This window comes from Anopheles cruzii, chromosome 3 (assembly GCF_943734635.1).
Source record: "Anopheles cruzii chromosome 3, idAnoCruzAS_RS32_06, whole genome shotgun sequence".
NCBI lineage: Eukaryota > Metazoa > Arthropoda > Insecta > Diptera > Culicidae > Anopheles > Anopheles cruzii.
In genome coordinates, this window is record NC_069145.1 from 33184470 (window position 1) to 33206984 (window position 22515).

Here is a 22515-nt window from a genome sequence, read left to right on the forward strand (position 1 = left end):
CGGTGTCCACCGGGTGGTCGGCCGGAAAGTACGATTTTATAATTATAACAAGCCAACTTTGATGCGCGTACTGCTGTAAGAACCTGCGGTGGAGCATTTTTCCCTTCCTTGTTTGCGTGTATGTGTGTGTGTGTGGGACGGTGTTTGTTGGTGCCCATTAGTGTGTCGTCGTCGTAAGATCGTCCGCGTAATCCGCAGCGCAGCGAAAGCGACCGCCAGGAGGACATCCCCCGACATCGTCTTCGAGTCCCTTGGGGCCGCGAATTTTTGCCGTCTTGGTCAGCGGAGGTGCTTGTTGAGGAGGAAAGGTGAGCAAACATTGCAAACGCATCCTGGCCGTTCTGTAGATTACACAACCACCACACGTCGAACCCCCGCAAGAGTCCGGCACCCGCAAAATAACGCCCGCGTGATCGAAACGGCATGGCCCGATCGATGGACGAGGAGGTAAGTGAGTCGCCTAGTGTTAATGTGCCGTTTAGTTTCCATCTCAACATCATTCGACAATCGGAGAGCCAACGGAAGGCGATGCCTCGTGGAATCTATGCAAAAAAAAAGGTAACGATACGATAAACTCAGTCACACCGCTTGGCTGGCCTCTCGTTTTGACCTTCGCGCGCTTCGTTATGCTGCAACATAATCCACTGCGCAGCATTCTCGCAGCTAGAAGTAGCATTGGCGGCCACCATTAAAATACCACGAATCGATTGCACAGCCAACTACCCCGTTACCGCGCTACCGCGATGCGCTCTCTAGTCGGTTGTCGAAGCGGCAACGCCCATGCTCAGCGTGGTTCCGCCGTCCGTGTCCGTGTATTGCATCGATTTGTTTAGCCGGAGACACCTCATCTCTGCGTGGCGTGGTGTGTGTGCACGGTTCCGCTGTCGCTGTCTAGTCAGCGTAGGCCGCTACGAAAACAATTAGATGAAGACGCCCGCCGCCAAGCTGCAACTCGGCCGGGGTCAGTTACTTGGCCGAACATTCGGCACTGTACGGGCTACGAGTCTGATGAGTTTTAATGGGCCGCACCCCAAGCAGCGAATGGGAGACGTTTGCCATTACTGGGACTAATTTATGCGCCGCGACACTTAATGGCATTTAATGACGGTTTCTGTCCATCGGGTGCTTTCAATTGGCGCTGGGTTCACATTTCAGTTCTAACATTTTCGCCTCGCCAGAAAAAGATGTTTTGAACATTGCACACACCGACTGACAGGTTGTTCGGTATTGTTTTGGTTTTTCGCTAACGTCAGGTTGCCATGACACTTGCATGAGGTGTGCTCCTTTTCTACCCTTTTTGCGATGCGTTGAGGTAGGCCCGAGACACTTTGTTTCGATGGTATTTTTATCAGAAGCCCCACCACCTGTCACTCTGGTGTTATCAGGTACATTTGGGGCACTTATTTTGTGGCACTGGTGCGAACCAGTATCTAGGCGCGGGAAGAAGACCCAAGATCTGGAATGATAACGAGCTGGGTTAATTATAACGCTGTGCGGACGAAATGTTCCACTCCAAACACGCACCAGGTTAAAAGAAGCGAGTGGAAAAATTTTCCATATCCCGCAGCACTGGGTGTTGTTATCTGAATGCGCCACCGAATTACCCCCTGGTTCTGATGCATTGGCGCGCGCGCTGCATGACTGATCATCTCGCTTGCGATACCGTGAGTGAAATTTCCAGAAATAACCGGTTCGTGTCTCGGCTACTGCTAGCCGGGGCACACTTGCCCCGGGTTGTTGTGACGTTTGAATGCGTGTGAAAGTTGCCAGCAGCGTCTGCGCCGTCCGGGGCGCGGCCGATTGTACCGATTTGAAACCGCCTCAACCGTGCTCGATCCGATTCCGACCGACGGTTGCAGCCGGCTTATTCCAGCCCACGACGACGACATGGTGCGTGTGATAATTGGAGTCCGAATTACGGTGAGTGCAGCGCGCGAATGTGCCTACAATGGCCCCTTTGTGTGCGCTGTGTTACATGTCCAAATTGTGTCTGATTAAATTGTTGAATGGGCTACCTCCGGCATATGGGGCGAGCCAGAGTGTCATCATTATCTCGTTTCATTGTGTTTCTCTGTCGTCCTTCAGGAGCAGTGCTGTCCGCCAGTCTGGCATCGATAATGTGGCGTTCAAGGCAATTTGGCGTGTGTCTGTGTGTGCTGTTTGCCAATTCCTCGACCGGGTTGCTGCTGCTGACATTCTCTCAGCTGTGCAATAATGGAGTTGGTGCAGATTTTTCCGGTTTCCACTCACTGCTCGCGGACCGTGAAACTGACATTGACCATGGTCAATCGAGATTTATGTGGTGTTTGGGGGGCAACATTGGGCCGAAGAATTTCTTTCCTACCTTGCCCTCTCTTGAGGCAAACTTCCCCCGAGTAAACTTTAAACAATCCTACACCAGAACCAGAAGAACCAAAAGAAGTCACTCGCGGTCCGTTTTTTTGACGCACGTGACCAATTTGTTTCATCTTGTTTTTCAACTACAGCTCAAGCTGATGGATCATCGTGCTTAAAAGTCGACTCGGTGGCGCTGCGATCGAATTATAAATATTCATCATTCAACCGAAGGGTACTTCCCGGCATAATCACCCGTCGTAAACCCGTTCATTCCGGATGGTGGAAAAATCCCAACTTTTGTTGTTCAACAAAAACCCGCCTGTCCCCCGCCCCGCCCGTCAGAGGGATTTCACCTCCCTATCGAGCGGAGTAAACAATTTTTTTCACACCGCGCACGCTCGAGTTCCAACGGTTCGCCGGGATTTTTGGGATCGTGCGGATAATTAATAATCATAATAAGAATAACAATGTAACAAGAAAACTGGGCCCCCCGCCAAACAGCGAGGGTGCAAAGGAACTACCGCACAGCGGCCGCAGATCTGGGATTATGTGGATAACGTTGCAAAACGCGAGGTCCCTAAAAGGCAGCGATCGATGGGAGGAAACGGAATAATAACGACAATAATAAGGCCGGGCGCCCGTGACGACGAAAAACCAGTTCCAGGGCGGCGGCGGCAGCAGCAGCAGCATTGAGCCGCTCGTTTGCATCGAACTGGCCGCGGCTGGCCAAACCCGGTGTTTACTTGTTGAGTGTGGTTTTCGGACGGGGGAACACGGTGACGATGCCGGCAGAACCGGTATTTTACCTAGCAACTGCAGCGCACCGACCGAACGAGGGTCCCCTGCTCAGCTCCTTCCTCGCCTTCCTGCTTCCGTCCGGCCCGTTGGCCAACGCCCCGCCGCGTGTTGTGCCGTTTTATCTGCCCCGCGTCGTATGCCACACGCACACGAACGGCGTTAAGCTCGGCATCGCGCACAACACAACGAACCGCGCGGGATCGGCCCTGCTGATCCGCCACGGCGCCGGTCGCGAAGAATGTCACACTTTATTTCGCTTCGCTTCGTGCAATTTTCATTCATGTCCGCTGCGCGACCGGGCGAGATCGCTAATCAGCCCCCCCGGCAGTCCGCGGGCGGGAGAGAGCTATAAATATGCGCCAAACACCGATCGATGGCGGTGGTCGCCACCGTGCTGTCGATATTTTACTGGCGATCGAGGGTCGATTTTTCGATCCGTTTTGTGAGAAACACCCGCGAGAAGGTCTGGCGGATCTGAGTATTATGGAGTGATCCTAATCAAGCACACGTGACCTGGTGTCGGACACTCAATTTCTAAACATTTGCGCCGATTGCGTTATCGGTTGCTGGTCAAGCAGAGAGAGCGCGCGCCCGTGATCTAACAAGTAACACAACATTTTCGGGCCACCCGATGCGTGTCTCTGTTACGTGTGTGTGTTGGTGCGGCACAAGCGTTTGGTAGAATTTATTTAGGTCAATTTTACCGGGTGGTGGACTGCTGGTGGGAGCATTCAAGGTCCGTCCACGCTGTCCTAGCGCGCGTCAGTCCTGCTCGGCTCGGGGCGCACTGCTAATGGTGACGTTCTGTCACCGGCCGATAGATGGCAGCACCGGTGGTTAGCTCGTGTTCGTACCCCGGCAGAATTGTTTGTTCGGCGCTGCACTCTCTCTCTCACACACACGCGCACGTCAACTATTGCTCAATGCCAACCGACCCCTCGACCGCCCCCAACGCCGGACAAACGGTGCCATCCGCGTTCGGTCGTTAAATTACGCGTGTGGGGACTCCGTGTTGTGCTGTTTGTTTTATGCGCGAGTTTCAAGTGCATCCTGTAGAATGGCACTTGACCAAACTGGTGGCGTACACTTTGGTCGGTGATTGGTGGGGATTTTTTATTGGCACACCACACACACACACACACAAATGGACCATCTCGAATGCATCGGTTCTTGGAGTGGAGCTAATGAACACAGGAAAATCGTTTGCAGCGCAGGTTCGTTAAGTGCTCCAGACCATTTTTCTTACGGTCCGTCAGATTTGTTAGCCAACCCGGCCGGACATGGTCCTGCCATTATCGGTGTCAATATTAGGTTTTTGTTAACGTATTTTCCATTTCATTTAAAGTTCCCCGTTGTAGGCACCAACTGGAGCTGTAGGAAAAGGTAACTAAAACATCATCATGTTCAGTCGCTTCGCATTCTATTTATTTCAACTTACTCACCACTATCGCATTGCCGCTAATTAGTTGGCGCCTCGTGTTGCCGTTTACGCACGAGAGTCTGATAATTTTAATCAGTTCGCGAAAAGTTTGATGACGTTGAGAACGTGGACTGCGTCACAGGACTGGTGCTCGATTGCACAACGGTGGTCAACTATCTGCCCGATCGTGGTGGCCGCTTTTTTGACATTTCAGTGTGTCACATTAGTCGGCGATCGCTCTGCAACCTTGACCAATTAATGAAACCCGCATCGGGTTCTATTAGTATTAAATGTCAATAAACCTCCCCGTGGTGCGGCCGCTGTTTTCGTCAAAAATAATCCGTGGTGAAAGTTTTGCAGTAGTGCTACGGCCCGGCAACGGGCGGTGAGTTTTCACACCGTGCCAAAAGCCGTGCCCGTGACGCCACGGTTGGTCGCGTGATGGAGACGCCCAGATGCGATCGATGCGGTGATTCCTTCGCCATTTCTTCAACCTGAGTACCGGCTTAAGTACGGCACGGCAGGGTTGGGTGGCGTGTTTGGTCGGAAAGCTAAAATATATCGTTTTCTCAGAAAAAGCAATCCCGGCAATTGCCGTTTGCGCCATGGCCGCCGCCGCCGCCGTGTCATGGAAGGGCGGTACCCCCCAGCCAATTACCCCGGCCAACATTCGGTTATGATTGATCGATTTCGAACTGTGTACAATTAAACAGCAGAAAACAACAGACAAATCGAAGACTCTCTCCCGCCGGAGGAGACGCCTTGGGAGTGACGATTGTTTGCTTACACACACACACACAGGGGCCAATTTTGATGCCAATTTTGCTATGATAATGGGCGAATGATAACATCGATGAAAAGACAATTTTTGCTGCCGTTTGACATTTGTTTCGCCAACCTGACATGCAGGGGCTTTTCGGGGCCAGGCAGGCAGGCAGGCAGCCCCGGGGCGATGGGAGCTCCCCAGAAATGTTCGATACTACTGCAGAGGTCGTTATCGCCATTACGTAGCGCTAAGCGGCCAGTTCCCCCCACCGCGGGTGGCGTTCTTCAAAAATAGTCCATATCCCGTTCGACTCGGCGAATGGCCGCGGCACACGACGACGTGGTGCTTGTTGCTACTTCCGCCCAGAGAGAGAGAGAGACAGAGGGAGGCAAAGAAAATGATGTCTGCCTTATGTAACCGCGCCCTCGGCCTTTCACGCGGCCTTCGTTCCTTTGTGCTTTTTGGGTGGGAAATCGATCCGATCCGGCACATGGGCATGTCCTGGTCGAGGCTCCTTCTGGTGCCGCCACTGTGTATCCTTATTCGTGTACTTTGGCAGTGTCTGTAGAAGATAACTTTCCTACATTAAATCAACATTATGTTCACCTGTTAATTTAGCATCAATCATATTTTTACCAAAGCCACGAGTGTCTTCAAGCAATCTGGGACAAAGGGAAAATCAATTATTTTCAATCAGATGGCACTGATTTTGCAATAAAATACAGAAATACTAACACCAATCGCACAAAGTGATTAGTTGCTGCAATATCAGGAGCTTTCTCGATTTCTTGGTGCCCCAAAAGGGTTGTTATGTAATGCAGGGGATAGTTTGTTGTTACATCACACCTTTGCATTGGTTTCCAATTTAAACGGTCACGGGACAAAAACTGTAACTATATTTGATTCCTACCCGTTCCAAGGGGTTAAATTTTCTACCAGCCAAAGACATGCTGGGACCTACTGCTACGAAAGAAATGGTAAAATAATGCTCGTCCTCAAGGAGTGCACCACGTTCGCGATCGATTGTACTTTTTTCTCTCTCCATTCTGTTACATAGCGCCAAGAGTCCTGCCACGGGCCAGTGTGCAGTTGCGCGCCGTAGAGCTTTCTCACCATCGCCCGTCGTCGGCGGGGTGCCACACTCGGAGTCCGTGTCCTGGCCGGCTTTTTTGTCCACCCTTTCGGGCTGGGGATACTACTACTGTGACTAAAAACAAACGGGAAACAGTTTTCTTTGATTATCATTGGTGTGGTGCCTCCAAGGGTCCCTAAAGACACCGCTCCGTGGACACCTTCTACAGTCAATAGTTGAGATAGGAGTCGAAACGAAGAATGTGTTGAAGGCTATTCTTAAACAGAACTTTTTGGACCGTTTTAAGAATTTAAACAAATGTAGACATACAGGATTGTTCATTAAGTTTTGCGGTGCGATACCAGAGGGCGCTGCTACGAGCCTAATTTTTGTTATATTGGTACACTCTTTATGTGAACGTATATGAAGTTTCATTTCAATTGGTCGTTTAATTTTTATTTTTACAAGCCATTTAATATCGACGTGTCACAGTATTTTTTACAATGGAAAAAATCAAGTATCGTGCAGTGATTTTATTTTTATTTTTGGAAGGTTTAAACGAAAAGGAGATTTATGAACGAATGTTGAAAGTGTATAAGGACTCTTTGCCCTCAATTAGGTGGTTTAAAGAGGGGATTCTGAGTTTAAACGAGGTCGTACTAGCCTTCAAGACGATCCATGTCAAAAACGTAAAAAAACAGACACAATACCTGAAATTGTAAAAGTCTGTTTCAAATCATAAAAATGTGTTTTTCTTATCGACCCGCAAAACTTAATGAACATCCTAGTAGATGCAGGGATTACTGTTAAGGGAACGCCATAGATTTGGAAGAATAAATACAGATTTTTGTTTATAAATTAGTTTCCGATATATTTAGGCCACAGTAGTATAGGGCATTAGTTGGCCAACAGCCCAGGGGGAGTGGTTGGAAGTGGACCGACCAAAGTGGACGGAAGGTTCACCCTATGGGCAGACAACCTGTCTCCAGTGTGCGGCGACGTCCGCCAGAGCGCACCGGAATCATGTCTCTCACCCAAAACGCGATCCTCCGGTGGGGGTTGCGCTCACCCCGAGGGGTCCTTTGCTTGCCACCCGTGTCAACCCCTTCATCGTGCGTTTTGTCTCCCCAAACCGTGTCCGGGGCAGTCAATAATTGGCGTTTTCCAATCGGTTTTCTGGAGGACGCGCGCGCCACACACGGAAGGCTGTTGCAGCACAGACAACGAGCGAGCGAGAGAGAGATAGGACCCGCGTATCACGCAATGTAACCTTTACGATGGCTGACCGGCGATCTCAAAAGGTTACCCGCGGAGGGGGCCCTAGGTGTCCTTGATTGCCGGACGTATCCGTGTGCTGCGGACCGGAATTGGATCGCGTGCGTACGGTGCTCGATGTCGTTCATTTATGGCTTAATGATGATTCGTCGTCGTGTTCCCCCGATCTATTTTTGGGAAGCCCCCGGTGCTCCGTGAACCGCTCAGTCAGCCCCATCAACTCCGTATCTTGCGATAACTCACGATAACTGAAACCTGCACGACGGCGTGCCGATGTAAGAAACCGAGAAGAAAGGGAAAAACAAAAATTACAAGCCCTTCATCGCGAACGGGCCACGCTCTGACAATCGATTTGTCCGCATTGGCGCAACTGGTTAACTGGTTAGGGGTGGAAAAAACCACCCGCGATCAACGGTGACCATGTCCGAGTGTGGTGGTCCGAACTCTAAACGTGTCATGTAGGTAGGTGACCTTGTCTCGGGGGTAGGACTCGGGACTCGGGTCGGAACATCCGCAGCAACCCCGCAGCAAAGCGCGGTGCAGGTTGTTATCGATTTTATCGAGCAGTCTTCTTCCAGCCTCTGTTTTCCTTCCCCGTTTGCTGTCTCGTGTGCCTCGTCAACGAGACATAATCACGATCGCGTCATCAGCGGGTTAGGTGCGCCGGTTTCGAGTTCGAGTGGTGGTTCCCGCCGGGACCATCGCGTCACGGAGAAAAAATAAAATAAAACCAAGCCACAGTTCCCCAAATTGAGGAGGAGCAAATCGGAATGCGCCAAATGAAGTGCTGTGTGTGAGGGTTAATCGTTGGCGTGTTGCGTAACGTGTGGAACCGCATCCGTGAGCCTCGAGCCCGTATGTCTGCCCGTGCACGAAAGAGCCAGAGGGATGTGGTGACACATACATGCATACCCTGTCTTCCGCGGGTCACTGCCTGGTCACTTGTCTGCCCTCCATCTGCCCGGTGGTCCTGTAATTGGATTATGGTCGTCAGGAACCGAATAACTGCACGAAGGCCCCCCGAATGGGGGTGTGACTGGAAAGAGAGAAAAAGCGAGAGAGAGAGTGGACTATTCAGGTATCCTGTGCCGGTCCGGCCCAGTCCGGTCGGTTTGTGGCTAGCGGCGGCGGATCGGCTAACGTCGGTCGATCGTCGTCGTTATTCGATTAGAGCAATTCGCACTTTTAACGGACCTTCAAAGCACCCAACGGGACCGCGTGCGGGCCCCCACCCCACCTACGCGAGACGGCGCGGTGCGTATTGATTTGTTACGCAGCTCGCGCCGCGCCGCCGTCAGCCCGGCAGGCGACACTCCGCTCCGGTCCGTGGAGTTTTCCTTCCCAGAGCGAATACTAATGTCCCCGAGGGGGGGGTGGCGGTCGGGGGATCCAGGGTGGGTGTCCTTCGAGGCAGCAGTAACCTCTGCAGAGACGACGTCGCGTGAGTTCCCACAGGAAGCAGTCGCGGGAACTCACGAGCGCGCATCGGAATCGGTTCGATGAAAAGTGCGCAACGAACGCTTAGTTTCGGGGAAAATGGTCCGTGTGTGTGTGTGTGCGTTTAGGGGGAGGGGATGGGGCGGACAAGAGCCCACGGACCAGCAGCAGACGACGACGCACCCTGTAGCCACCCGTCGTAGTAGAACGCCGCCGGCGAACGGGGTGGATCGTCGTGGCCGGGGCACGCCTCTCTCTCTCCGCTTCCCTTCTGTGACCTCTTTAGTAGGGTGCGCGGGTGCGCGGGGTACCGCGGTGGCAAGCGGTGCATAAAATCGCGGTCCTTACGCGGGCGTGCCCTCCGGTGCAATGGGATGCAGTATTTTCTTGGCGCCCCCCGTGTCCTGTGTGCAGTAGGCTCTCTCTCTCTCTCTCTGCGGATGGGCGCGGGTGCACCATTGTGTCTATCAGCTGAGACATCCCAGCGTGGAACACACACGACTGCAGCACACGTTGCTGTCGGTCGGTCCGTACGTCTTACGATACTTCCAGCACTCACCGCCGGAGTGAAGTCGATTTGCTTACCTGAAAAACTGCATTACATAATCCAATGCAGAGTCACAGCCGGGCGGCGGCGTTCTCGATTGATGCAGTTTGCAGTGCCCTTGCGAGTATGTGTCTTGGTAAGACCGCCGGTGCACTGGTGGGGATATCTGTCGGGGCAAGAACTGTCAGAATTATCCTTCAACCTCTGCACGTTGCTTTCTTGGTCTTGGGAACGAATGAACGAAGGATGACCACAACGAACCTTAGTCACAGGAAAACTCGGAGTGAGAATTCAATCCTCGTTACTTTCGGACCAGAAGAAAGAATGACAGAATTTGTTCACAATGGCCCAAAATTTGTCAATTGGACGACGTTCTGGAGAGTTTGCAGGATTGCAGGTCTTTTGGCACAATATTGGTGCTGTTGAATAAAATACGGTGGCCTTCTTGTCGGAGCTAATTGATTCATCGATCTTGAAGATATGCTTTGTTTTGCAAACTTCGTGAGCCTTTTGGTCCCAGAATGGGTCTCGCTGACCTTGCCACGTGGCGATGCTGTTTGAAATTCAAGACCTTCTGCAAGACCTGATTGAAATCAACCTGAAGTCGTTGTTTCATCATCCATTTCCGTCGAACTTTGTGTCACATTCAGCTGCGCCTATTTTAGTTCTATTTTCCTTCTTCTCGTATTGACACTTTGAACACTTTGTTCAACCTCTAATCTTTTATTCATTTTCCTAACGTAGAACTGGGACATTGTTACCGTTTCGCGTTATCTTTTCACCTACTAAACCAAATTCTGGATCGTGAAAAAATTCGGACCGATTTTGCAATGTCTTCATGACACGATGCCATCTGCAAAACCAAGTGTAAAAAGTGAACGGACGATAATTTTGTCTGACGTTACGTAACCATTTTAGGCATTTCTGGAGCTAGAATCAGTTTACTGTCGCAAAGATTTGTTGTGTTCCTTCCATTACCAGGGCGGACCACATTTTTGTCTCTACAGCGGATCACACAATGGAGGATCGGTTTTCGTCACTAGCAAACCGTCCTGGGCCAGGACATGCGGAAAACGCCGTATGCCACATCTGCCCCTTGCCACAAATGGCCGTCGGGCGGACAAGATTTACGATCGCACTTACAATGATTGGCCTCTCGCCGCCGCGCACCACCACCCCGCGTGTACTCCGCGGGGTTTGATTGCTCATCCGCGCAAAACTCGGACGTCCCGGTGCCTGTCGGTGGAGCGTAGTGGATTCGAATGACGTGTTTAGAACACTGGTCTCTTGGTGTCGGGTGGGGTATTATCGCGGCCAGCGAGCGCGAGAGATAAAAGTGCGGATGCATCAATTTAAAGCTCGGATCCTCGTGTTTGCGCGCTGAATTGATGGCGGTGGCGGCGGCGGCGGCGGCAGAATTGCGCTACAACATAGTAATTCCGTGGTGGTCTGGGACGCAGGGAAGAAGCAGGGTCCAGCATCGGACGGCGGTTTGGTGGTTGCCGCCTGGAGTGTGCGATGGTGACGCTTTTGCAACGCCTTCTGATGAGATAATTTACCATAATCGGCAGCCCGCTCTCGATGCTTATCAAGCGGCGGCCATCATCCGAGTGACACTTACCACTCGGTGTGGTTGAGGCCACTTTTTTAGTGGGCCGATTGCGTTTGCCGAAGGATTTTCCATTCATTAGCGCGGGCGCGGGCGCGATGATAACGCACGCGGTGCGCGTGAAGTGCTTTGGCCGAAGGATGTCACAGCGGCCCACAATCTACTGCAATTACTAAACCAATCACCCGCCGAGTCTTTGCTGGAGAAGTGCGATTTTCATTACCGGCTGAAGAGGGTGGCTTGTGGCTTAACTGGGAAAGTGGACCACGGAACTAGACACTACTGACAGTGCCGCGCAATCGCCGCGCTCTATCGCAAAGGTTTAGCCTCGAAGCGCTGTCCTTTCGCGTCGATAAGCACCGGCGACGGCGGCGGCGACACACCTTTTTCACAGTCATGGCCGCTTATTAGAACATGAGCAGAGCCGAGCCGAGCCGTCGAAGTGGAAATTATAGTACGTGCAAAGCTAGCTAATTGAGCAATGAGTTACGGCGCTTCGAGGCGCTTCCCGAGGATAAACAGATTAAGCGGCCCACGTGAAGAGGCTATAAAACGGCGCTCAGTCTGTTGGGATGTTGTAACAGCAGTCGCCGTGTGGAGAGCACTACAATGCACCACATTTCTGTGTACTCCTTGAAGTTTAAAATCGTTTACGCAACCGACGGCCACCGACTCTACTACCCCTAATGTTTATCCTTGAGCTCCTCCGAAGCGTGTTCCTCGTTGACTGTGATAAGTCACAGCCGTTCGAGGTCCGGTGCACGCAACGATCACGTTGCGTATTAATGACGGTGATGCTGCGGCGGCGGCAACGGTGGCGCGCGGTGATAGCACGGCCGATGTCTGCGGATGTCTTCAATTGAAAGTAATATGTGTCTGCATAAATAATAGTCGCGCGCGCATAAACTTCTATTTTCTTGAACGACTCCATCCGCCTTTTTGGACGTAGGCAGGCCGGATACATCCGCCACCGACACGGCGACGGCGGCCTGTTTGCCAAATTCATCAGCACAGCAGCACTGGGATAGCATCTCGAGCAACGCTCCTCGACCCCCTCCCGGCGGTTTGATATGCTTCGTGCCCGAAAAATTACCTCATTACCACCTACACCTACTGGGCCACCAAACGGGGCCAATTGCTCTCGGATTGCTGGATCTGGATGGTACTGGATCGCACAGGAAAGCCGCACCGTTTCTGGTGCGGTGACCTCCGCGTGCGATGAATATGTAACGAGCGGAATATTATAATTCGCCCGTTCTTTTCGATGTGCTCCTTGAGCGAGGCCGACGAGAATCTGCATACATTCCGGGGACCGGATTAGTGCCGAAAGGCCGAAGACCATAATCGGGGGGCGAAGGAGCATATTACGCAAACCGGCCGGGCACCGCCACCAGGAGGAGGCCGCGGTTGTGTAACAAGTTGTGAGTACGGGGAAACTTTGGTGATCGAACAAAATTGCGGAAGCCGTTTCTTCGTGACCCGGAAAGTCATTGGAACCCGGCAAACGGCAAATGTCGGCCGGGTTGTGCCGCGGGACCCTTGAGGCGTAGGCTTGATGACATAATCGAGAGAACTAGTAGTCTGCCAACTTTTTATTGCCGAAATTGCGCCCTGTCTTGCTCACAGGTCCTGCAGCCATCGGTCGATATCCAGTGCCACGGACTGTCAACGGTTGGCTGGCTGGTTATGAAGTTATGGCGCACAGGAAAACGGAACGTGATAGGTTCCCACGGTGTTAGCCCAGCCGTCCGTTGTGTGCTGTGTTTTATGGTGTCGGTGACATTGGAGCAACCGAACCCCGGGAGTCGTTGGAGTCGCTGCCAACGAAATCGATCCAATAGAGGGGGAAGGCGAACCATATTGATATCGGGGAGCATTTAATGGTAATTTCTTTCGACTTTCACAGGACTTTGGGAACGCCACCAGCCCGATTGCAGCCCAGCTTTCGGGGCGGCATCGTGGTCCCAGTGCCACGAGCCGGAACGGGAACAAACGACCGAAACGTGTGCCGTAGCCGCGCGTGAGCTTCTGAGAAGCAGTCTGAAGTCTGCAATTATATAACCAGCCAGCGGCAGGACGAAAATTTTGATTCGTTTGCGTAGGAGCCGCGCGCAATGCCAGCGGGTGCTGCGGGGGTGCAGGTACTTCTTGACGAGCGAGAGAGCGGAAAAGAAAGAGCAGAGAGTGAAGAGAGTGCTACCGAAAGCCACCGAATCACTCACCGGAATCTGGTGGAGAGTTTGCGTGAAGGACACTCACCGCGGGCCGCTGAGAAGCGAGGCCTTAAAGTGGACAAAGTCCTCGTGGACATATGGATTCTCGTATCGAAATCGATCCACAAGACGAAACGAATGTCCTGTTCTGGGTTCGACACCGACTAATGGTTTTTTTTTTTGGGGACGATGCTTCTCAGGACTCACGTGTCTGTCAATCTAACAGACCTGGAGAGCCATCATCGCCATCCCGAGAGCTGTCTCCGGTTCGTCCATTGCAGGACTCTCCATCGGCAAAGCTCTGCTCTCTCTCAAGTTCGCCTGTGTTCTCTCTGGCTTTCGCCCCTCGACTGCTGTTCGTACCCCTTTTCCCACTGACGGCGCTTTGGGTGCTTTTCGAATTTCCGGCATCGGGCTGCCCCGTTTGAGTTACGTAATTTTTCCAACGTGTGTTGTGTTGGCTCCATGCCGTTTTGTTCTCACACAAACTGGCACACCGAGTACTGGCCCCGAGTGGTGGTGCCCTACTTACACCAACACTGGCATCCGATGGCGACGGCCCCGATCTGGTAGTTGGCCGCGCCAGAGAGAGGCAGGCAGAGACCGGGCTGTGTGCGAGGAACCACGGTGTCGCCCGTCGGAAAGCTTCTCTCGGAAAACCTTGACGTACGTCGCTGGGAATGCAGGATTCCCGCAAGAGGAGGCAGGATCCTTTGGGGGTGTGCGTCCGGTGGATCCTTCAGGAAGCTTTCCTAATTGACGTCATCAATCGAGGGGCGCACCACCGCCCTCTCTAACTTGGTCGACCAGCCTTCGGATTCGTTGGTTAATGTTTTTCCTCCCTATTTCCGTGTGCTGTGTATGAAAATTATGGTGATGGTCCACAGCCATCGCGGCGACTACCGGGTTCCCGTTTTCCCGTATACTCTGGCTGCTGTGGCACCGCAAATGGAGTTATGGAAAAGTTTTCCTGCTGCCTACACAACTATCAAAAGTTTCCACTTCCACCACCATGGCGGTGGTGATGATGATGTAAGACTTAGTGGCTCTGGAAGTACATCTTGGCACGGCGGCGCAGTCAGGCGTTTTCCAGGCGGACATTTGCTCTCTCGGGGGGTGTGTGCGCTCCGCCTCGTAACACCGACAGCCCGACTGGACCGAAAGTTCCACTATTGGCAAACATATGCCATCTTTTCGGTTGCAACCAGCGGCGTGGACACAACAAAATGTGTTGGATTAGGAATTCTTAAGAATCCTGTATTGGATTAAGAATCCATCCGAAAAGTTTTCTTCGAACTCAAGGAACTGCCCGGGGACTTATGGCTTATAGGCTTCAAAAACAATCCTCCATCCTCGCAATCGCAATCTTCGTTTGGATTTGACCAATGGCCTACATTCTCCAATGTGGCCTCAAGAACCTGCCAACTTCACTTCCACTCTGTTCTGAAACTGCTTCCAGAAAAGGCATAGCAGTTCCGTAGCTTATTTTGTTACAAAAGACTGGACATGCAGTGCATTGTCAAGTGCATTTATTTTTGGACCTTCGAGCCCATATCCGAGCAGAGTGTGGACATATTGTTGTGAGCATGCCTGCAAATGGCTGCATTTGTTGGTGACCACCACACCGTTGCTCTCTCTGTTGCTTTCAGCGCCGTGTTGCCACGCAGCTTGCCAACACCACGCACCCGAACCCCCGGTTCTTCTCTCTGGTGGTCCTCGCAGCGATTAACATGTATTCGCAGCATGCTTTCGTCTGCCCTTTTTTATTGCCCCATAGCCACAGGTGCTGTTGTGGGAAATCCGATGAAATAGACAGATAAGAGAGGGAGAGAGACACACAGAGCGAGCGAGAGAGAGAGAGAGTTAGTGAGAAAGAGAAGCAAAAAGGCCGTTTTTTCCCACTGGAACCACAAACGGCAATCTTACACGCCTCATAAAATCGATAAATTGAAGGTAATATGCTGGCTGGCTGGTACTGCTCGTGAGAGCGCCGCCTGTTGTTGGTGCAGCGTTTTGTTTTTCCGTTCTCGACCCCCCGTTGTCGTTGGTGAATTGGGTGTGGTAGACTGGAGTCCAAATGGGCGCACTGATGACCTCTGGCTCGGTGGGGATTTGACAAAATGTGCAGTCTCGGCCTCGGGCTAGTTGACGTCAGCAACTTGCTGTGACGAACAATTAACAGTTATTTATTACTAACTGTCAGCTAAACCCGATAGAGGGCCCCAAAGGTCTCTGTTTGCATAGCGCGTCTCAAGGAGATCTTCGTGCCGGATAGTTTGGAGGCGATCGAATACCACGCCAAGTCCCACGAGGCATACGAGTCACACGCACACACACGGGGCGCTAAAAATACGCCAGTCTGCTCTCGCGCTCATCAATCCAACCCGACAGCGTTCGTGTTTGGAAGGTCAGGGTGAAGAAAACTCAGTTTTCAGGTGCCGATCAGGTTGGAACGGGTTGATCACAAGTGTTCCGTTCGATCGAGGTCTGCGTTCTCAAGGCTGCCATTTTATCAATCTAGAGTCCTCGTCAAGTGCAAGGCAAGGCTCCGGCTCATCGCCGAGAGCTGTCACCGAGAGGCGCGCGCATGGAAGCGCAGCCTCAATTGAAGCGCTCTCTTCGATTGAAAAGTGTGAAGAAAAAAGAAAACACCATCCGAACGCTGGCGTGCTGCTCGCCCTGTGTGGGGACGGTTAAACTCATTTTGGTGTACCACCGGGTTCTATTTATAATTCCACCATTTTAGATCAAAAATAAAATTTATCCTTCGCGCGCGCTGGCCGCGCAAACGTGTACCGAATGTCCGACCATTTGATGGAGAGACTGCTGAGGTGGTGTGTGTCCTGGTGGTTTGAGGTGCCACTGTCTAGCGACCTCCTCACCAGGTCATGCTGTGCGGCCGACGTGTTCCAGACGCCGAGAGACCACCCCTGGCGCTGGGCAGGGCAGGGGGTCCTTCCTTGGCGATGGTACTCCCGCGCGCACTACTCAGACGATTTTTTGACCATCCACAGCTGTTGTCCGATCCGGTTCCACCGCCGGCACCGTGTTGTATTTGTTTCTCGGAGCTTAGATTTTTAACACATGCACAGCAGGCAGAGCCGCTTAGTAACGGATGTCCTTGGCTTGTGTGGGGTGTAGAGCACTTGGCTGGCAGAGTTTGGTTTCCGTGACGTACGGGTCCGCTTTTCTCCGACGAGCGAGCAGATCGTACCCCGGTCTGTGTGGGGCGGCTATTGACGTAGGTCCGTTCGTTCGCGTTTGCGCTCTAGATATGCGCAGGCCACCCAATCGATGACGGTATCAGCGGCAGCAGGTACGCCACCGGTAGTCATGTGGCAAAGCTGTCGCGCTAGAGCGGGTTCAGGATTTTGAGGTGTTGTTGGTTGAGCCGGTTATTTTTAAAATCCCATCACACATTTGCCAGCTAGTAGTGTGTCACGGGCGGTGGAAATGGCGCATCCTCAATCCTGCCCGACCGGAATTTGTGGGGGTTAAGCTTCATGGCGGACGGATGGACGGACACCTCATGGGGCAGTAGCAAAAAGTCATCGGAATGACGTTGTTGGACGTTCATTTTTAGTGTTGTGACGACTGCGTGAGATGAACGCGCGCCCGGGACGCTCTCGTGCAGATCCGTGTCGTCAGCACCGGTTCGACAACAACGCCACCAACGGACGATCGGTTGGTCGCGCGAATTGACGTCACACATTTTTGCACAGCCAACTCATGGACAGCCAAAAAAGTTTAACGATGAAGAATTGGTAGCATTCGGTTCGATCAGGTTGCGTGTCAGACGCGAAAACAACTTGCAGAAATGTTAGGAGTTGTCTTATGGGTTTTACATGAATTGAAAGAAAGAATTACTTCTTGCACCGCCAAAAAGAAAGGCGTTATTGTACCGAATCGTTACTGGTGATGAAAAGAGGACTTATTACGAGAATCCTAACGCAAAAAGACCTAGGTACAGGCCTGGTGAACCAGGTTCATCGCAACCAAAGCCAAATATCAACTGCGCAGAGGTTAGACTATGCGTATGGTGGGATATGAAAGGTGTGGTGTATTACGAGCTTTTCAAACCTAATGACATTATTGATGTACAATCCCAACGACAGCAATTAATGTGTTTGAAGCAAGCTTGGGTAGAAAAAGGACCAGAATGGGATAAAGGATATGATAAACTGATTTTTCAACATGACAACGCTCGACCAGACATCATAAAAGTCCTATCACGTCACGTCATATCGTCAAAACCTATCTCGAAAATGTCGGATGGGAACTGTTAACCCGCCCGCTGTATTCACCAGATATTGTTCCTTCGGACTACTATTTGTTCCGTTGTATGAGTAACGATTTGAAGGTATTGAAAAATGGGTCTCTAAGTTGGGTCGCTTCTAAAGATGAGAAGTTCTATTGACACGAAACCCGCTAATTGCCTGAAAGAGGGGAGAAAGTAGTAGCTAACGACGGACAATACTTTCATTGAAAGTACTCATATGTGTTGTTGCTTACGAGCTGGTTCCGAGCTCCCCAATTGGCCAAATAAATCCGAATGGCATTGTTTGAACGACAAATTATCCTTTTTGGCACGCGATATCTCTACAGCACTTCTGCACTTACATTTCTCGCCCCGCCGCTCACTTCCGTCCTGTGAACGGTTGCACTATCGGTGTGCCCTCGAGATATACGGCTCATAAACATAAACAAGCGCGCCACCGGATCGCTCCGTTAGTGTGTCGGATGTTTCGTCGGGTCGGGTTTGTCCGGATAAAACCGGGTTCCGGAACCGCGACCATCAGCTGCTGTGTGAGCTGCGGATCCCGGGGTTGGTGTGCGTGATGATGCGTTCGCGCAACCGGTTAAGTCGGTTGCGGCGTGCGCGTGTGCTGCGGCGGTGGGGTTCTCCACTGAGGGGTGGGATGTCATCGCTCACGCTGTGGCGCGCGAGGCCTGTCAGCAGAGTGGGGAGCCGCAGCCGCGCTGGGGTTGCAAAAGGATTCTGGTTCGAACTGGTTGTTCGATCGGTTTGTTTGTTGATGGTTTTTGTTTCGTCTGGTGGCCCGCTAGACACGAGCTTGGATGCGCGCGCTAGAAACGTGCACACGGCCAAGCGTTACACGCCGGCTTGGCCCGGGATTATTGGTGATAGACTTCGAGAGAGAGAGAGAGAGAGAGAGAGAGGGAGCACTCGGCTCGGTGTGGCCGTGTTTTCACCAACACTGTCACTGTCCTGTCCTTACCGTGCCGGGGGCTCCACCGAAGCTCTCTCGTGAATGATTATCACGAAACGCCAAACAACCAAAACATGCCGAGGAGGAGGACCCCCGCAGCAGCATCTCGTCGTCGTGTCCTATATTTTGGGGACCATCGAGAACGTGGCGCCGCCAAAACAGCGCCTTTTCTATTCTCAGGCCCCATCAGACACAGACGGCGAGCAGTGGCACAAACAAAGCGCTTGATTGTTGATCGCTTTTCGATGTGTGGTTTTTCTTTTTCGGCGGCGGTTGCGTAACTTTATGGCCCGGCACCCCGCGGCGATGGGGTTTATGACCGGATGACGACGATGACGCCGATGTCGTCGTCCTTCCGAGAGGCGAATCGGTCGCAGTCGTGTGAAGCCGTCTGTTATGGTTTTTTTTTTGTTGAGTGTGTCTGTGTGGGCAGCAGGGATAAACCCAATGGCGCACTGTGAGCTGCACTTTCAACCCGCGCTTGGATCGCGATCGGCGCACTGCGTGACCGGTGGCATTCAGAAGAAGTTTTATCCGCTTCAAACCGACGAGTGACGAGCGACGTACACATTGCTGTTGACCGGTTTTTTGTTTTTTCGGTTTCGGTGGGTTTCGCCTCTTCGATTACTCCGTGCTGCCTTCGTTCATTTGTTCTTCGTAGCGCATGCTGGTTGAAAATTATCAACACGAAAAGACCGCCGGAGCCTTGCGTTTAGGGCAGCAACGTAGGGTCGAATTTGTGATTTTCTCCGATTATCTACCGCGACGCAATCGATCTTCGAAGAATTAGACAATGTCAACTTTTGAGCCTGAACATGGCGTTTGGCGGGGAATTTTATTTCTCTGCTACCTGTTGAAGAAAACTGCTACAGAATCGCATCAAATCATTGTCGAAGTTTGTGTTTTGGAAGATCGCAGTGCTTTGAGGTTGAGGTTTGAGGTGGTTTAAAAAACTTTAAAAATGACTATTTTGACTTAACAAGCAAAGAGCGTCGGAGGACTCCAAAAAAGGACTTTCTGATGGGACAGAAAGGTATGATGCATCACAAGCTCCTAAAACCTGGTGAAAACGTTAATTCAGATCGCTACTGACAACAAATGATCAATTTGAACCATGCATTGATCGAAAAACGATGAAAAAGCCGTTTCTCTTATCTAAAATGGAGACGCCTGGTGTGGCACAATGACCGCTACTCCTGGCGTCTGCATGAGCTACAAAGCAAAACAGATTCAGGATACCATCAAATAGTTTGACTGGGAGCTGCTATCCCTCCCCGTCTTATTCACCAGACTTGGCTCTTTCCGAATATCATTCTTTTTCATCGATGGGACACGCATTGGCTGAGCAGCACTCCTACGAGGAAATCGAAATTGGATGACTAATTGGTTTCCTTCAAAAGACGAACATTCTTTCGTCTGGGAATGCACGATTGAGCAGAGAGATAGGAGAAATGTATATCTAGCGATGGCATATACTTTGAATAAAATAGAATTTTTCGTTTCATTGTAATAAATATTAAATTTCTTGGAAAAAAATACCAGACCTGGTACTTGACCTGATCGCGCGCATGTTTCGTGCGGTCTCGAATTCGAGACACGCTCCATTTGTCATGAAATAATTTGACACCAATCTTCCGCAATTCAAACAACCACCAGCGGGTGCCAATTGTTTCTGTTGGGGGTCCCTGTCGCAGACCGACTAGGCGGCTCCATCGGCTCCGGGAATTCCTAACGACGGGGATACCTTTGGTCCATCAAGTGCGTCAAACCAACGGGGTCCCTCTACCCATCGCAATCATATTTAAATTAGAAGGTCCGTGTCACCTTCGCCTGAATGGTTCGTAGCGTGTTTCATTATCGCACAACTCTGGCCCTCGATGTCGTCTTTCAAACAACCACTGCCATTAGCGGGGAGTTGATTAGCAGAAGCAGAACAGAGCGTGTTTGACAGAGTGGTGCGATGTTGCAAATTATCGCCACAAATAGTTCAACTAACAATCCCGTGGCGTGGCTTGTGTGTTAGCTTAATTTTCCTTCGCTTCCCGGTTGAGCGAAGCGATACCCGCCGGATTGCCAGATACAGCTAGAAGTCCAAAGCCACACGCACGAATGAGATCCCTTAATCTAACTCTCAGGCTGCTATCTGGCTGCTACCTCTCGCGAACGCCTTGGGCGGTGGGCGAGAGATACTTGCTAAATTGCTCGGAATCCACCGCTAAATTGTCTTAAATGATCGTCCTGGATGATCTGTGATCTGCGAGCCGGGTGCGAGGGCACGCGGTGTGCCATGGGGTTGTGGGGCTTTTGTGTTTCATCGACATCGCGTCTCGATGTGTGCAAGTGTACGAGGGCCGCCGGATATGGTCAATTGTGCACGTTTGTGTACCGTGCGGCAGCGGCGGCGGCAGGGTCAGTACGTTCGGAATCTTTCCTGCCTGCCGCTACTAAACTCGCTATGCTAACAAGATGCTAACGCGCGCTACAACAGATAAGATCCATCGTTTGCGGATCAGCCGACTGAAACTCGGCCCAGAGACTCATTCTAGCGCCACTGCGGGCGGGATGGTCTTGCTTAATCTTAGTGTAACGTTTGCGTAAGACCATCAACAGGCTTATGCTAATTTTCGCCAGCCGCCCCAGCACGGGTCGGTAAAGCAGCTCACGTAGTGCAACACACGCACACACCGGCACAGGGTGTGTATCTGTTTGCATGTGATCGCAAGTCCGCGCGACCTTGCTATTCCGATGAAGTTTGATCGATAGGCGACCGGACACGCTTCACGATCGGTGCGTGGGGCGGGCTTATGATGTATGAAAGTATGTTCCGTCCAAGAACCGCGAAAGGTTGTTCGGTCCTCGGTATCTCAGATCGGAAGATTATCGGTGTGTTGTGTATGAAAAACGTAATACTAGAACTGAAACAGATAATGAAAGCTAATTAGCGATTAGCAGCACATGCGGGGCAGGGTCATTGGCGGCAGGGAACTGGCGCGAACGGAGGAGGACACAGGGCCCTATGTTGGGCGGGGCTGGCAGTGCGGCAGTTTTGTAGGTCGAGCGCCGAGCGGAGAGATCATTTATCACACTTCCGAGAGTCGTGAGTATGTTTCCTTCGGGTGGACGGCGGGATCTCTAGGGAGTTACGTCACCACGACCACGGCGGAGTTGCCGCCGGGCGGAGGAAGGAAACACGCGACGACGCACGATGAGGCATGACCGTGAAGCTTCGTTAGCATTAATTGAAAGCAGGCGAGCGAGACACACACCATGTCCATGATGACGGGTTCGTCGGAGGTCTTGTCTCTGCGTATGATCCTCGCCTGATGATACCCGATGATATCCTGATTACCTGCGCGTGAAACTGGGCCGCGGACCGCCGAGTGGCATAAGAAATCCAACCAGCGTTTCGGTGGGATATCTGTTCAAATCAGGGTTTCCCTCAGACAGATTGTCGTACGGTGTCTCCAGCCCTGACCTAAGCTCTCCCACATAATCCCGACGTCCCGACGTTGACGTTAGCCGAGGAACCAGCCCCAGAGGCACATTTTTCATTTGTTGTGGCCCTTTCCATTCTGCCGTGTTCTGCCCTAGTTACGGGCTACGGACAAGTTGTGGGCAGAAGAGTAGTGTTCACACACACACACACGGGGCTCCGGAACGGGTGCATTCTCGGCGCGGGTTGCATGTTCATTTCCTACGTCATTTCCTTCGCCCGGTTATGCCGCAGGCGCGGCATTATGATGGAAGAATAATTGGGCCCCCAACCGGAGGTGGCGACCGGTATCCCGGAATGATGACAGCCCGGGGGGG

General features: G+C 51.9%; 1 protein-coding gene across 4 annotated transcripts in view; it reads left to right on the forward strand.

The window, feature by feature from the left end:
- Positions 1 to 10: 10 nt before the first annotated feature.
- LOC128271270 (sodium/potassium-transporting ATPase subunit alpha) overlaps positions 11 to 22515 on the forward strand; it is a 51429-nt gene continuing 28924 nt past the window's right edge. For 3 of the 4 annotated variants that reach the window (XM_053008726.1, XM_053008723.1, XM_053008724.1), the window contains exon 1: positions 433 to 447. In XM_053008726.1, the coding sequence (XP_052864686.1) occupies positions 436 to 447 (12 nt within the window). In that variant the 5' untranslated portion in view covers positions 433 to 435. Of the gene's footprint in view, positions 309 to 432; positions 448 to 22515 lie in introns of those variants that run through there. The other variant, XM_053008727.1, reaches the window with a different exon arrangement.